At 51.6% G+C, this 17,383-nt stretch overlaps 1 protein-coding gene across 5 annotated transcripts in view; it reads left to right on the top strand.

The window, feature by feature from the left end:
- Positions 1–17,383, top strand: part of SLC24A3 (solute carrier family 24 member 3) — a 427,850-nt gene that overhangs the window by 386,775 nt on the left and 23,692 nt on the right. For all 5 annotated transcript variants that reach the window (XM_064475910.1, XM_064475911.1, XM_064475913.1 and 2 more), the window contains 4 exons: positions 4,754–4,887; positions 6,727–6,887; positions 7,657–7,924; positions 15,962–16,128. In XM_064475910.1, the coding sequence (XP_064331980.1) occupies positions 4,754–4,887; positions 6,727–6,887; positions 7,657–7,924; positions 15,962–16,128 (730 nt within the window). The remainder of the gene's footprint in view (positions 1–4,753; positions 4,888–6,726; positions 6,888–7,656; positions 7,925–15,961; positions 16,129–17,383) is intronic.

Below are 17,383 nucleotides of genomic sequence, written 5' to 3' on the forward strand. Positions count from 1 at the left end.
TGTGTTATCTCATATGGTTTCTGAGAGTTAGGCACACAAGAGCAGCTTAACTAGAAGGTTCCAGCCCAGGGTCTTACCTGAGATTGCAGGTGAGAGGTTGGCCAGGGTGGCCGTCATCTGTTTGGGGCTCCAAGATGGCCCACTCACACCTAGGGCGAGCTGGTGCTGGCCGTCGGCTGGAGGCCCCAGTTCCTTACTGTGTGGGCCTCTCCTTAGGGCTGCTCCAGTGTCCCCCACATAGGGGAGCTGGCTTCCAGCAGAACAGGTGGTTCGACAGAGAGCAAGGAGGACCCTGCCACACCTTTTATGACCTGGTCTCACAAGTCACATACTGTCTCTTCCACCATATTTTTTTTAATAGAAGCACATCCCTAAGTCCAGTCCACAGATAAGGGGTCTACTTCGCCTTTCGAAGAGAGACATGGCAAAGGTTTGTGGGTGGATTTTAAACCACCTTATTGTGGGTTCTTTTCCCCTTGGAATCTGGGAAGCCTCCTGTTTATGTCAGGAACGCTGTTGCCCACGCTTCCTGTTCTCCGAGGTAGAACGTGAGCACCCTGGGGGTGCACCTTCTGGTTCCTCTTTGTGCCAAATACCGTCAGGATGAGGAGCTGATAAATAGCGCAGAGATACTCTGTGCTGCAGCTGCCTGCCCCCCGGGAGCGGGCTCTTTTGCTCTAAATTAGCCCTTACTCTCCCCTAGCGTGTGTGACTGCAGGCGTGACTGCCTTCCCCGGCGGGCAGGAAAGTAGAACCAGTTTGCGCAGAACGGGTAGCCCTCTGCAACGGACATGTCACGTTTTCCTTGCTGTTGAGGCCTGACAAAAACTCATTCTGGCCACTAGTGGCCAAGAGCCCTGTTGAGAGAAATCAGCGTGGCCCTTGGCAGATGTCACAGGGACGGTGAAGGGAGGAACTGGCTTGGCCGATGTCCAGGGTGGGCTGTGGGCCACCTGCCGCCATTCCACTCAATATGGCGCCCAGTTTCCATGTGTTCCGGGGTCAGTATGGACCCAGTGTCTGGGTCTTGGTCCTGGAAGGGGGCATTTCTAGAACAGAACCTTTCCCAAACATGTCCTGGTGAGGTGACTGACAGCGACCACGAGTCACCTTCCATCAGCTCCCGTGAAAACCAGAGTTGGCCCAAAGGCTTCCCACCCTCTCTAGGCTCCAAGGAAAAGGCGGGAGCAGCTGTCTTACTCCTTTTCTCTCAAAGAGCAAAACTACCAGGAACTCAGGCCACAGTCAGGAAGCTTCAGCGACACACGTATGTCTTCTTCTTTCAGCATTTTCTATTTATTTCATCTTTTTAAAAAAAAAAAACAACATTTGGGTGCCTTGAGACCCCAAAGAGTCATGAGCTCTCATCTTCCTTTGTGAGAGGTGGTTCGTCAACTACCCCAGAAGAATTGACTGGGTGTCTGCTATAAGCCCAACACTGAGCGTGGGTTTTAAATCTGAATTCAGAGGGTGAGGGTGTAGCTCAGTGGTAGAGCACATGTTTAGCATGCGTGAGGTCCTGGGTTCAACCCCTAGTACCTCCATTTAAAAAAAAAAATCTGAATTTAGATGAAAGAATGTCTCATAGTGAATTCACTAGGGGTTTTGCAGAATAAGGAGGTTTCAAAATTTTTTTCATCTAAAAAGAAGGAAGATTGAGGGATTTTTGCTAGTGTGTGTCCTGTGACCACCACACCCCCCTACCAGGCCATCGTGAAGTCTGAGAGTTGCTGGCGGGGCACGTGAGCATTAAGATAACATGGCGAACAATTCTCTGCCCCCAAACCGTGCCCAGCGTGGAAGCTGGCTAGGTGTGCTTCTGCTGCTGCCCCAGCTCTACCAAACTTGCAGCTGCTCAAATCAGCAGGATGCAAATAAAACGGGGGAAGGCAGCTACCAGGTTCGCGGGACTTTTTCTGCGTAAATTCGGATCCTAAGTTCTAAGTGGGGGTCTCTGCTCTTTAGCCACCCCCTCCACAATCAGAGGCTTTAACCACTGGGTTTTACAAAATCTGATTTATAAAATTGCACGCTTCACCATAAAATAGCTTCGGGGGACACGCACAAAATTGAAAACGCTCGATTAAAAGTACACAACAGAGCAGCAGCCATTGAAAACAGCATATAGTAGAACCGTCAGCTGCCTCCTGGGTAGGTGGCTTTTTTAAAATGACTTTAAACATTGTCTGAAGGTCAAAAGGCAATTCAGTTTGGCCCGACAGGCGGAAGCCTTGAGGGAGCGTGAGGATACCCGGCCTCGGCGAGGACTGATCTCCGTCCCTCTGCGTCACGTCCCTGGGGTTTGGGCCCCCGGGGAGGCAGTGTGCGCTGGCGGTGGAGATCAGGCGTTCCACATTCAGCCCTGGCCGCAGGTGCCCCGGCCACATACTGGCCGGGGGTCCCCGGCGGGTCCTTAGCCAGGTGACTCAGCCGTTTCAAATCTCAGTTTCCTCTCCTGAAAGCGGAATGAATGATGCTTCCCGCCTGAAAGGGTGTCTGTAAGGGTGGGACGTGGTGGAGGCGTTAAGTAATTAACCAGCGCCTGGTGCCAAGCAAGTGCACGTGCTCACGACGCGTAGTATTACCATCCCGTCATCCACGTCCAAATACACATACAACACACAGTTGCTAACTTCAAAAGCAAGCTCTCAGGCAAGTCAGTATTTCTTTGGGGAAAACGGATTCTGAGTCAAGATGACAGAATCACCTCCCCGAGAGCCCCATCAGGAGGGCAAGGTGTTCGCACTGAATCTACAAAGTGGGGAGGCCTTTTCATTAAGAACACTGGCCGTGGCAGCAGCCAGCAGGATAGCGTGATGCACCCCACGTGCTCCACACGAGCCCCGATAGCCGCCAGCCCGGTTCCTCCATCCACACGCCCAGCCCCCTAGCCATTGCCCTCCCTCCACGTGATCCGAAGGCCCAGACATCATGCCAGTTCAGTGTAAGTCTCTAAAAGGACTCATTTAAGCCTGCGCACAAGATTATTATCATACCTAAAATTAACACTGATTCTTTAATACGATTAAGTTTCCCATCAGTGTTCAGATTTTCAATGGCTCATAAATACCATTTTTACAGTTTTCATCTCATAAATGTCATAAATATTTCAAAAACCAGAATCCAAATAAATTCCACTCGTTACAATTGGTTGCTCCATTTTGGTTCTCTTCAAATTTATAACACCACCCCCACAGCCCCGTTGTATTTTTCTTCGCAATTTAGTCTTTGACAAAATCTGACTGGTTGCTCCGCAGAGTTCCCCACGGTTTGGAGGTTGTCAGTTACATCCGGGGGTAACGTGGCCGGTTCCTCTGGCTTCTGGCAGCCACTGACCCGCTTCAGGTTACACTGTGTCCTAAGTGATGGTGTGGCCCACCGGCAGCGGGCACGTGGATGCCCCGTCTCTCTGTCTCTCCCGTGTCTGGCTCCACTGTGTCACCAGGTTGCAGAATAGAGATGTTCTAATTCCAGTCCCCGCCTCCTGTGAACCCGAGACTGTAAACCCCGGGACTGGCCTGCACGCTTCCCTTTTTCTCAGCTGCCTCCATCCCTTTCGACTAGCTTCCTCTTCTCCCTCAGGCCTGTAGGAAGAACCACGGGCTCCCAGGATGTACAGGGAGGGCCCAGCCACAGAGGACCCTCCACCTGTACCACGGTGGTGGTCCAGCCCCCACGGGCCCACCCACCCAGAGCTGCGCTTGGTGAAGAACAGGCCGCAGGATGCAGTGGGGAGGGACTCCACGGGGCCTCACGTCTGTAGCAGGACAAGGGATGAGGAAGAGGAGGGGAAAACACCTTGAGGGGCCTGCCAGCTGGATTTAGAGCCCCCATGCCTGGCTGCCGGTCTCTGGGAGGCCAGAGACCAAGCTGGTGGGCCGTGTCGATGGCTTGTCCCATGGCCAGGAAGCCATCGAGGCCTTCCAGTCTCGGGGTGGGGGAGGCAGCCGTGGCCTGCAGTGCCCTGGGAACTGCCCAGTGGCTCTTTGCCCGTGAGTCTTCTCAGATTCCTCTCCTGGAATCTTCTCACACCAGCCAGGTAAAGGACCAGGACACTCACCTGCCAGAAGCATCCTCGGAACTTGTCTGAGGTTCTCCCTTCCAACACCCATGTAAGGAGCACTGCACAGTGTTTCAGTGTTTTCACTCCGTTCTGGAGCATCATAGCCCAGAATTTTCTCATGAAACCAAGAGCCCATCAGACCTGGAATTATGGGACAACAGTGACAGTCCCAGGATCCTAATCTGGGACCTCAGGAAACCAAAGTCAGGGGCGTGGCCGGCCAGCCGCCGATGCATATGGATGGTGACGCGCAGCACTGGGCAGCAGCCAGGACACGACCCCTACCTCCCCGGCCAGCATGTCCCTGACCGCAGAGGCCCTGGGGACGCGGCCCGGAGCGGGGGGACCCCGTCCACCCCACTGAGTCGCATCCGAGCCCTTCCACGCACAGACCCCGAGGAGGGAGCACTGTCCCGGGCCCCCCCCAGCGGCGCTGCAGACGCTGCAGGGCGCCCATGTTCACCCATGCGGCGCTGGCTTTCTGTTCACTCACTGCCATCCTGAAGCTGGGAGGTGGGGCGGGTTGTATTTTCTAAGGGAAATGCGATGATAAGATAATAATCACTGTCACTTGAGGCACGGGGTCCCTGCCACGCGTCCAGCTGGGAGAGCTGCGGGGAGCGGGGAGCCGGGAGCCGAGCTGGAGGATCGGCAGGCGCTGACGGGCTCTTTCCGCCCGTGGCCGTGCAGATACAACGCCTGCATGCATCAGTGCTTCGAGAGGAGGACGAAAGGTGCTGGAAACATGGTCAACGGCTTGGCCAGCAACGCCGAGGTGGACGACAGCAGCAACTGTGACGCGACTGTGGTGCTACTGAAGAGAGGTGAGCCGGGGGGCACCCGGGGCGTCCAGGACCCTGTCGGGGCTGCACAGGGGCGCTGCTGGCGCACACCCGCCCCAGGAGAGGCCAGGGAGAGGGGCTCCTGGCCTCCCTCCCACTGGCCACATCGCCCGGTGATGAGCAGCTCCGAAAGTCCCGGGAAGTTCTTGGGCCAGACGTGCGGGGGTGATACAGGGAGACTGGGACCAGATGGCAAAGGGGAGAAGACTGCGGGTTGTAAGGTGTTGATTCTGTCGCATTCTGGCTATGTGACCACGAAGCAAGTGACTTAAACTCTGAGCCGCAATGTTCTCTTCTTCAAAATGAGGACGATTTTTGTAACAAGTAAAGGAGATACAGTACGTAAAATACTCCATCCATGATCGTTGTTATTAGTGTATTATGACACCCAGATTCACCCTCAGGCCACGTGACCTCAGTTTCCAAGCTGCAAAATGACACAGAAAAGTACCTGGGTTTTCTTTTAATGTGATTTTTACATGCCATCAATGCTTACTGAGCATCTCTGATATACAAAGAGAAGTAACACAGCACTCTGTAATACATAATATTCTTTCTTGGAGAAAAAATTATCATTTACTTTTGCCTAGAAAGTGTTTTTCATTTAATTTTTTTAAACTTCCCCCTTGAAATGTGTGGGTTTATCTCTTCTCAGTCCCATTTTGTTTGCCTTGCAGGAAAAACAAAAAAGAAATTAGAAGATCTGTAGGTTATTTTCAAATATATATCTGAGTTCAAAATCTGGGTAATCGTGGGTAACTATTAGAATTTGAAAATCAGCTATTTGATATACTTTTCTCATTAATTATATGCATGTTTGACAGAAGACTTACAGGTATTCAGTGCTGTCCCACAGTAGGATCTCACTTAGTTTCTTCTCTTCAGGGTAGTTTATAACCATAAACGGGCCACTCTCAGGACTAGGGAGAGCCACCTGTTGTTAGTCAGTGTTTCCAGAGATCGTTCCGTGGTCTAGTGGCTTGGAGAACAGGAGTGAGGCTGCGGCCAGGTACCTGTGAGCCGTGTGCTCGTATTAAAACATCCACAGAGAGGGGCTTGGGCTGTGGTGGCACTTTTTTTTTTCAGGCCAGGCAGCAAATCATTACAGAAGATTTGCCCTAAGCCCCTCCTGGACTTGAGCCTCTGTGAGGTGGCCAGGTCACCCCGCCCCCAAGCCCTCGGTCAGCCCTGCTCATGGGCAGGGCCGCGACCGCGTGGACATTTTCCCACCATGTCCTTCACTAGGACTAACATCAGTCCTGTGGCTTTTAACAGATCACTGTGTACACTGTTGACATGTAAGAGTATAAAGGATTACTAAAGACCAGTGGGGTGTTTCCTGTTCCCCAGATCTGAGTGAAGGAAAAGAATCCTTTGAGGACAAAGGATTGATTCTCTTATGTTATCACTCATTGTGACCATGTCAGCAAACTACACAGATTGTTTTCGAGTCATTTCAAAAGAGGTATCGATGAGCCTCATGGAAAGCAGATTTTTACTCTTCTCCAAATTTTGATCACTACAACCTTCCATGGATGGATAGATGGGTGGATGGATGGATGGATGGATGGATCAGTGGATAGAAGGATGGATATATAGATGATGGATGGATGGATAGATGGGTGGGAGGATGGATCGATGGATGGATGGATGTTTGGTTGGATAGATGGATGGAAAGAAAGCAGGGAGGGAGGGAGAGAGTGAAGACAGGAGAAAAGCAGGAAGGCATGAGAAAAGAGAAAGGAAGGGAAGAGGAATGAGTGTCTCTTCCCTGCTCCTAACCACAGAGTTACTTTTATTTTATGTTTTTAATTTTCCCAGCCAATTTCCACCGCAAAGCGTCAGTGATCATGGTGGACGAGCTGCTGTCAGCCTACCCACACCAGCTGTCTTTCTCTGAGGCCGGTCTTCGAATCATGATCACCAGCCACTTCCCCCCCAAGACCCGACTCTCCATGGCCAGCCGCATGTTGATCAATGAGGTATCTGGGCAAGCACAGTCCATTGCCGCTGGGCGGGGGTGGGGCACCGGGAAGGGGAGAAAGTTTCTAGGTCTGAAAGGAGGAGAGCGTCCCTCCACGTTTCACACGTCAGTATCCCGAAGCCGTTTCCTGACAGCTTTGCTCCCTGGCCCACCCGTGCCTCCTGGTCCTTGCTCTCCCCTCCACGTGTTTAGAGTCCAGCTCCCAGGCAGATAGAAAAACTTGTGTGTCCCTTCCACCGACCTCTTCCTTTTCATCTTTCTTTGAATAAAGTTCTCTGATGTGAACTTGCACAGAAGTAGTTGCTAAATCAAGTTTACCCTGGTTTACAGTAATGCGGAGTCTGAGACCTGAATTTTCCTGGATATTCCCTTCTCCAGAGTGGCAGCCTTATTGATAGACTAATCCAAACACGTTTGTGTGGCTTTCTCACATGTGGACCAAGGAATCCCCACAACCTGGAGCAGAGCGGTAACACCACGTTATGCAATCAAGACCCTCGGGAGAGAGCACGTGCGCGTCTGAGACGTGCAGAGCTTCCTCTGAAGGGACCTGCGCGTTCCCGTGGGCCATAAAAGATAAACCCCTCCTCCCAGAAGCAGGGCGTCTGAGTTGGTTATTACTTTGAGGAATCCCTTAAAACTTGTCTGCAGAATCTTCTGGGAGCACCTCCCTTGTCCGCTGACCGAGAAAGATTCCAGTAGCTGGTGATGTGGGTGAGGATTTGCAACCCCTCTGGCCGTGTTAGAACGTGCCTCTCTCTTTCCAGAGACAGAGACTGATAAACAGCAGGGCTTACGCCAACGGGGAGTCCGAGGTGGCCATCAGAATCCCCATCAAGCACACGGTGGAGAACGGGACGGGGCCGGGCAGCGCCCCGGACAGAGGCGGCAGCCGGGCCCGGAGGGACGACGCCGTCGCTGAGGCTGGCGACGAGGCAGAGAATGAGAACGAGGACAACGAGAATAACGAGAATGATGAGGACGAGGAGGACGAGGAGGATGAGGAGGGACCCTACACGCCGTTCGACCCCCCCTGTGAGTGGTCCTGCGGCGGGGCTGGGGCCCGGAGCCGCTCTCAGGCCCCTGAGCAGACGCCCTGGACTTGGGTGGTCCCTCTGGCATTGAGTTCAGGGAAATATTTCTGTATGAACACAGAAATATTGTATTAATTTGACAGTGGGTGAGACTCAGTTGTGGAGGGTCCAGAGGTGACCAGGATGGCGACTGGCGGTCATTGGTTGAAAAGTGGGCACGTGGAGGAGGAAGGCTCTCTCTCAGCTGTTCCTCAGGGCCCCGTGGTGCCGAGGAGAAAGGCATGCGACCTGTGGGCAGGGCAGCTTGGTGCTCGGGGGAGGAGGGGCTTCTCCCACCGTCACCATCCCGCGCGTCAGTGGGGGCGCTGTCGTGACAAGGCCAGCCCTGGGGACACTGCATCCTCCCCATTGGCTTTTGTTCTTCTTTCGTCCCCATTCGGGTCCCTCCTGTCCCATAGCCTGCTGCTTCCCCCACAGGAGATGCACACCTGGGCAGAAAGCATCCAAATCTCACAGCAGGGATGGCCCGGGAATCTCCTGGTACCTTGACGGGGAGGGCCAGGGCTTGTAAAGCTTTCAGGACCCCCACCAGCTTTCAGGACTCCCCTGACTGCTGCCTCCAACGAAGCCTTGGCCATTCCAGTGACCTTGTCCCCCCACCCCATCCATTAGTGGAATGGGTGGACCAAGTCCAAAGAATTCTGCCTATGTGCTGGACCTTCCAGAAGTTTCTGGCTGTTTCGAGAAAGAGTGGGCTGGTCTGGTTCATTTTCACTGTCAAGTGTGTGAAGCTTAATTAGCCTGTGTGTCTTCTCTGAGATGTTCGAGTTTATGGGAGGACTGTAAATTCTGAGGAGGGATTGGATAGGCTGGACACACTCAAAAGGCCACTTAATGGTGGGACATGGGTGCAGAGTGTCAGAGTTGCGTGTTGCTTTCAGATGCAGGGTCCTTCTCTGTGTCCAGGGACAGCAAATAAAGCTCCAGCCAGAACTGCTCCCGGGCCCCCCCCGGGGCTGCTGAGATCTCAACCTGCTTAAGTCCTTCCCAAAACTAACTAGAAAGTAACCACCCAGGTCCCTGTGCCCCAGAGCCAGAACCGCCCACCAAAGGTAAATTACTGTCAGTAGGTTTTTTTTAAATTGAAGTATAGTTGATTTGTAATGTATAAGTTTCTGGTGTACAGCATGGTGATTTAGATATATATATATTCCTTTTCATATTCTTTTCCATTATAGGTTATTATAAGACACTGGACGTAGTTCCCTGTGCTCTACAGTAGGACCTTGTTGTTTATCTATTTTATAGACAGTGTGTGTATCTGTTAATTCCAAAGTCCGAATTTATCCCTCCCACCCTTCCCCTTCGTAATGTAAGATTCTTTTCTGTGTCTGTGAGTCTGTTTCTGTTTTGTAAAGAAGTTCATCTGTATCAATTTTTAAGATTCCACAGATAAGTGACGTCATATGATGTTTCTCCGTGTCTGGCCTGCTTCACTTAGTATGAGCATCTCTAGGTCTGCTGTTAGCAGGTTATCTTGATAGAAAAGAGTCCCCTGCCTCTTTACCCGTTTTGCCACCTTTGTCGATTTTTCCTGGCAACCTTCCTGTCTGCCAGGACAGAAACATGTTGGAGTTTAAATGACCAGACCCTCCGTGCCTCCCTCGTAAGCCCTCGTGTTCCTTCCTAGATCAGCACAAGCTGCGTGGCTTACCCGCCCTCTGGGTGGCTGTGGGTTCTGGGAGTCAGAAGTCAGGCACGGCCTGGCTGGGTGCCCAGAGGCTGGAGGGGCCATGATGGAGGCGGCGGCCGGGCTGTGGCCCTTGCCAGGGGCCCCGCACACGCAGGTTCCTGGCAGGAGGCGGTTCCTGGTGGGTGTACGGCCGTGGCTGTCACTGAGAGCTGCTCCCCGCCCCCGGGGACCCCCATCTTCCATGTCACGTGGCCCCTCGCTCTTCAAACCAGTCCCGTGTGTCGCGTCTGGTCCTCCTCACACTCCTCATCACTCTCCCCTCTGGCTCCCCTTCTGCCTCTGAGGGCTCCGGTGACGGACCGTGACCTCCCGGCCTGCAGGTCAGCTTGGCCCCACGGTGTGGCCGAGTCGCGGGACGGGTGGTTCATCCTCCCCGTGGGCTCTGAGAGTCGGGGGGCAGAATCTCGGGGCTGCGTCTAGAATCCTGTCTCCCCGAGCCCTCGTTCTCAGTCCATGACCAAGCTCCAGGAATGCTCACTTGGCCAAAGCCCTTCCCTGACGAGGGAGACGGCGGGGCCAGCTGAAGAGGCTGTACTGTGGCCACGTGCTGCCTTGGCCGTCGGAGCCCAGGAGGCCCCACGCGCACCCCTCCAGATGGACAAGGACACGTGTGTGAGCAGACAGACCTTCGCTCAGGACAGAAGGGCCCCTCGGGCCCCGTGTTCCCTATTTCTCACCTGGTCAGATCAATGCCAGACCTAGCTGTGAGGTTTCAGGGCACCTGGAACTCCTCCCGGCCCGCCTCTGTGATTAGGATGCGGGTGCGGAGGACCCAGGGCTTCCAGCCCCACCGCCGTGCCCTCCCTTGTGTTAGGAGACGAGGCTGCCTACAGGTGTGGGCTCGGGAACCCCCCTCAGGCATCCTGCATCCTTTAGAAGCACAGGCCCGCAAGGAGAAAGGATGCTCTGTGTGGTCCTGCCGCCCCCAGGGGCTCTCAGCTGCATTCCACCGCGGATGCTGCAGGTCTGTGGGCCACAGCGGGGTGGCAGGACCAGAGGCCCGGAGTCCCTACAGCCAGCCTCACGGCTCCTCTGCGACACTAGTTCAGGGCCAGGTTCCGCCTCTGGAATGGAGAACGGGCTTCTCCAGTGATGGCCCCCTGTTCTCCTCTACCAGCTGCTGAGAAACCCCACTCCCAGACTCAGAAACTGCCCCCTGAGGCTGGCGGCCCAGCGTCCAGACTGGCCCTCCCCCGTGGGCTGACCTCCTCGCAGCCCCAGTGAGCAGGCCGGAGGTGCCTCAGGCCAGCAGAGGGCACTCGAGGGTCCTCTCACGCCAAGCTCCTGGCCTGATAAAGGGCCCTCTGCGGGGTGAGGCTACGTCCCCCTCCCTCCCGTGGTATCCTGCGACGTCCTGGGCACCCTGTTCCTGCCGTCAGGGCGTGACTCTACTGTGTATAACGAACAAGTAGTAATCACGTGGGTTTATGGAACTATAGGAATATGTAGGACACGCGTGTGCACGTGAGCATAGGTGTGTGTGCATACATGCATGCCGTGTGCAGGTGCATAACATATGCATACATGTTTTCTACATGCTGCACACATGCAATATATTGTATATTAATAGGCAACTATTTATACATGTTAACATATTGTACATTAATATACAAAATTTCTATGTATTTAATATATTGTATACTATATAATGTATACACAGGTACTAGCATACCCGTGTTTATATGTGCATGTAACGTACGTAGAGGTTACATAGATTTTTTTGTTCTACACACCTGTGCGTACTGCACACATATGTCTGCACGCATGTAGATTGTACACATAGTCTTACTGCTTTATGGAGACAGAGTTGATTTACATTGTTATGTTAGTTTCTGGTGTACAGCACAGTGATTCAGTTTTATATATATTATTTTTCATATTCTTTTCATCATAAATTATTACAAGCTATTGAATATTGTTCCCTGTAGATTCTTATCCCTTGTGAGAAGATAGCCTTCTTGCTGATAGAAGGAGAAACACTAACATGTGTATGTAGGTAAACGCACTTCCCTGAAACAAACACTGAAAAGAAATACACCAAAATATGAGTAGGTTTCTCCTGATGGAATTATTTTTTGTTTTCTCTATATTTTCCATTTTAACACAAGGTGCGTTTTTATTGCCCATATAATTAGAACAAATTTACATACTTAGCCCTAGGTCTGCAATGCTGAGCGATGACTTTTTCTCCATCCAGCTTTCTAAGGACTGTAACTTAGTTTGCTGGCTGATGGACGCAGTGATCCGTTCACAGTGCATAAAAATGTGCATAAAAACACATGTGCACCTCAGCTAATATCATACTGCATGTTCATTATAACTCAATAAAAATAAAAAATTAATGAAAAATTTTAGATGACTGTTTAAAGGAATACAACTTAGGAACAAGTCCTTTGCTTTTTAGGGGCAGTGGCTCTCCAAGGGACGCTCTGTGCTCAGAGACCCCAACTCACATGCTTGCTTCCATCCCGGACTTTCAGGCTGACTTTCGAGAGGTCCCGTGATCGCTGGTACATGGGGTTCAGGCGCAGGGAGCTGTGTTTTCTTCGTTTGCTGCTGTACCCTCAGCGCTGGAGCAGTGCCGGCAAAGAGGGGCGGCGGCGTTGGCGTCCAGTGAATATTTGTTAAATTGATGAATGTACCCGCCTCCCCGCAGTGGGGCGGGGGCTCTATTTAGACCACGTGGCAATGGAACAAAAAACGGAAAACTGCCCAGAAGGACTGTTGACTTAAAGAGGAAAGGAACGATTTTTACGCCTTTATTTTCAGAAATGGAAATTTAGACTAGCTAATATCTAGATTATTCTCATCTGATGTCTCAAAATCTCTTCAAAAGCACATGTCTGCATCACTTGGCTTGTCCAGTGAGCTACGTTTGTTATTCTGCACTTACGGGCACTTTCCAGATAATGCTCATCGAACTTCCACACTGTTTGTGGTTGTTAACGATAGATCTATAACTTAAAGAAAGCACCTATAACATTTTTAATGATAGTGAAAACTGCTTTCTAGGTAGAATGCCGTCCCAGCGTCAAAGTCAGAATTTTTAAAGCAGCTGAAAGGAAAAAAACTCTAAACTCCCCGGTGCTGACACTGCTTGCAACTTTCCCTCCTCAGTATCGTTTTCTAAGCTCTTGCAGTCATGGTTCTGACTCTATTTTCTCCTCTTTTTTATTTTCTGAAGAATGAGAGAGAGCCAGGGCGAAGTCATTTCTCTTCCCATCCGTGCGTTTCTTTGTGACTTTATTGAACGTGTATTTTAAAGCAAACCAAGTCTCCCCCTCTCCCTGCGAGGGCGTCAGGAGGACCGGAAGGCGGGGAGGGGATGCCGAGAGCCCCAGCTGGCTGCATCACTTGTCACCACAGTGTGGGGTTCAGGAACACGCAGAATTCCAGGAGGCGCGTGGGGGCCAAGGGTCTGGTCGTGTTGTGGGCTGTGCAGCATTTGAAAGCTCCTCACAAAAAACTCCCAGGCAGTCTTGCTTCGTAATCCAGCCAGACACAGCCAATGCCTCATTGTCCACTTTGCCATCTCCAAACCTTAAATCCAACGAGACGCAGGGCAGCCCGTAGGAAGAGACTTCCCCTTTCTTCATAAGGTGTTTTCTCTGCTTTACTGTGCCCCTGTAAGTGGGATACCCTTAGGCTCTCAAAAACAAATCATTTCCTTTGGTCTGATTAGATTGTTCACAGCGACGTTATTACTGTTGATATAATATGTACTGAGGACATGATGTATGCCCTGCACTGTTCGTGGCACCAGAACAGGGGTGAGAGGGGGAGGGTCTGGCTCAAGCGGTAGGGCGCATGCTTAGCGTGCATGAGGTCCTGGGTTCAAGCCCCAGGACCTTCACTAAAAAAGGAAATAAATAAACCTAATAACCACCCCCTCCAAAAAAGAGATGCTCACCAAGCTATTAAAAAAAACAAAAACAGAAGAGTGAGCAAGCTGGAGAAGACACGTCCTTATAGAGTTTATATTCTGGTTTGGGAGTAACTGAGAATAAGTGAGGAAATAAATAATGATAACTTCCGATAGAAGACATTTGCTGCGAAGCAAATAAATGCAGGTGATGGGAAGGCGAAGGATGGGGTGGGGGCAATTGGGGATCTGGTTGAGATCGGGTGATCTGAGGGGTCTGGTGACATTTGGGCTGGAGGTGACCTGTGCGACAGGACGACTCAGCCCCAAGAGCCACATAAAGGGAACCACCAATGCAGAGACACTGAGGCAGAAAGGAAGGGGCTTGGAGGCAGGGGCATGTGTCAGGAGGGTGATGGTATGTGGGAGCCCAATCAGTCAGTAATTTGCCATGGTGGCTTTGCTCCGAGGGTAGTGGAAGCCAGGAGAAGGTTCTAGAGCAGTTTGTTTTCTGTGGCAAGCACCTGGAGGTGGGGCAGGTGAGGGAGCAGGGAGTCCCCTTAGGAAGCCAGGCCTCCTGCCAGCTCACAGATGGAGGACCTGGCCCAAGGCCGGGCGGTGGGGAGAGGGAGCTGCAGACAGACTGAGTGCCCTGGGCTGGTTGCCAGGGTCAGGGTCGGGGTGAAAGATTGGCAAGAGTCAAGAAAGATTCTGAGGATTTTGACTCCAGCAACTTGCAGACTTACATGGTCCCAGCCCCTATCCTAAGGGTTCATTTAATTCTGCCTGAAACTCTGCAAGCTCAGTGTCTCTGTGTCCACGTTTTACAGACCGGGAAACTGAGGCTTAGGGAATTTAATTAACTGGGCCATTTGACTCAGACAGAGCAGGGAGCCGACCCAGTGCTGTCTGATGAGAAAGCCCTCCCTCCCCTGAGGGACCACCCCACCATCCAGGGAGACCAGGGGCCAGAAGTGACCTTCTGTAACTTCACTCTGCAGTTTTAAGAAACTGGAGACTGGTAAGAGAGACATGAAGTGCTGGATGCCAGGGTAAAATTATGAAATCAATTTTGTTAAACACTGTATTAATCACTGTTCAAAATGTAATTTTAAAAATACCTCTTTAACCCTGGGGGGAATATAAAATGACACAATCATCTTAGAAGTCTGTTTAGCAGTTTCTCATAAAGTTAAATAAACACCCTCCCTTATGACTCAGCAATTCTCCTCCTGGGTCTTAACCCCAGAGAAATGAAAACATGCCGCGGAAAGACTTGCCCAAGAAAGCGCACAGCCTCTCTAGCTGTAATACCTGAAAACTGGCAGCAGCCCAAATCCCACGCACAGGAGACTGGATAAACAACCCGCGGGGTGTTCACAGGATGGAACGGTCCAGAGCAGTTAGGACCGGATACTGACTGACACATGAATGAAACTCAGAAAGACATTGTGTTGAATAAAAGACGGTAGATCCCCAAAATGCCATATGACTTCATTTATTGGAAGTTTTACAGGAAAACCTAATCCGTGGTAGTAGGCAGTGGAATGTAGACCAGCAGGAGGCACAGGGAACTTTCTGGAAGGTGGAGATACTGATTGAAGAAGGAAGTATGTATATGTGCACAAATTTCTTTTCGGAGGTGAGTTGGCACTTAAGCAGGAGGGTAACGACTAAAGGAGACCGAATGTGTTTTTTGAATCCGAGGCCATAAGAACTCACGGTAATTCAGTCCCCAAATAAGCCTTCACGGCTGTCACTGATCCCCAGCACTCGGGCAGCCGAGATGTAGGCTCGGGTCATCACTGACAGATCCCTCCTCTTGGTCGTGGCAGCAGCTAGTGAGAGAGCCAGGAAGCAATCATTAATATGCAAATCCGCAGCAGCTTGGGATGCAAACACTCAGGCAGCGTTTTGACAACCTTGAGAGCTTTCAGACCGTCCTTCGCGATTTCAGCGAGTTGACAGGCGATGTCGAGCAACCCCACTAGATGGCGCTGTGACCACTGACGCCTTGTAGTCTGGGACCACATTGTTGCATCCCTGGGGAGAAGGACCAGAGGCAGCCGGTGGCCTTTACCTCCCCTCCCCCATCTCCTCCTGACCCCCACACATGCCCCACACCCCCTTCTGTGTCCTGAGACTCTTCCTCATCCTTTTCCACTGGCTCCATCTGCCAAACTCTCCCCCGAGCCCTGTGTTACTCAGACGTGACTCATCCTGTCATTTTGAGGCCTAACGAGCAGGTGGGCAGTGGATAATTTTTTCTTCTGTTGGTGGTGGAAAGCCACTTGAGTCTTTGAGCAAAAGAGCAATGTGGTCAGGTTTATGTCACAGGCCTTGCATTGGGATGTCAGTGTCTGAGGAGCAGAGAAATGCAGCTCGCTGATTTTTTTTTTTTTTTTTTGCCTTGATTTCCCCAGCTGGCAAACTGGAAACAGTGAAATGGGCGTTCACCTGGCCCCTGAGCTTCGTCTTATACTTCACTGTCCCCAACTGCAACAAGCCCCGCTGGGAGAAGTGGTTTATGGTGACGTTCGCTTCCTCCACGTTGTGGATCGCAGCCTTCTCCTACATCATGGTGTGGATGGTGAGTGTGTCCAGGCCCCCAGGCAGTGCTGGAGCTCTTCAAAGGGAAAAACTCTCAACCCGAGGGGAGAAGGGGCAGGGGTTTCAGCCCAGTAACTGTATCAGTCAGCTACTGTGGTATCATGCTGCATAACAACCAGCTCTAACATTGTGATTTAGAATCACAAGAATGTTTCCTCCTACTCATGTGTCAGCAGGTGGACTGTGGGGTGATTAATCTTAGGAGGCACTGGTTAAGCAGTCTGCTTCGAGCTCCAGCCTGGTTGCCTTTGATTCAGGCAGCAAGTGGGGTTCATGTTCACTCTGTGTGTTTGCTCATCTGTTTTGGACCAGTGGCTACCTGGGGGATGTCTTCTTCTGGTGGGTCACTGGACAGCCAGACGGTGTGGGCAAACACAGGTGCTTCCTGGGCCTTGACTCGTGACTCCCACCCACACTCCATCAACCAAGCCCAGTGTCAGTGGAGTGGGGAAAATATAGTGGGACACTCGAGTAGGAAGAAGAGCAGAGTCACATCAAAGGGCCTGGAGGAAAGGTGTAAGGCACGGGGGAGAGAGAATCCGTCTATCACAGTCACTTCCCCGATCTCAGGTCAGTTTCTTCAACCAGAAAAGAAGGGCATTGGACCAGCTGACCACTCAAGGGTCCCTTCTGAAGCTGAAATAATGATCCAGGGATTGGCATTAATTGAAGGGCTGTGGCTTACCAGATCCTCTGCCCCAAAGCCTGTTTTAGGAAACCCAGACATGCAGAGGGCTCTGTCCACGCAGGACTCTGCTTTTCACCTGAGGAGGGAACCTAACTCATTAGAATTAGAGCTGGGCAGAAATTAAAAGCCATGACGAAGTTATGCACATCTGATGGTGCCTGAGTGTCGGGTAGAAATGCAGTATGAATTCTGGAGAATTAAACCTAAGAGCTGAAAAAACAAGGTTCTGAAAAGATTATTTTGGAGGCAATAACAGCTGTATAAACCTGACACAACTAACTTGTGTTTATCCCTTGCTTTCAACCTCACAAACAAGTGATTGTTTTTTTCAACTCAAATCTTTTAGCCAGAGGTGTCGCCCTCACCCCGTGTTCACGCAGTCTCACTTGACCTCTCGCTGGGGGCCAGGTCTGGGGAGTAGCCTTGGTGGCCCGATGGTTTTCTCCAAAGCCCAGTAACACGCAGGTTAGCCCAGGGATCCGAGGTTCCCCTTCCTCCTGTCTGCCTCCTGGCTCTCTCGGGGGGTTCTGAGAAGCCCTGAGGAACC

Source organism: Camelus dromedarius, chromosome 18, assembly GCF_036321535.1.
Source record: "Camelus dromedarius isolate mCamDro1 chromosome 18, mCamDro1.pat, whole genome shotgun sequence".
NCBI classification, from domain to species: domain Eukaryota; kingdom Metazoa; phylum Chordata; class Mammalia; order Artiodactyla; family Camelidae; genus Camelus; species Camelus dromedarius.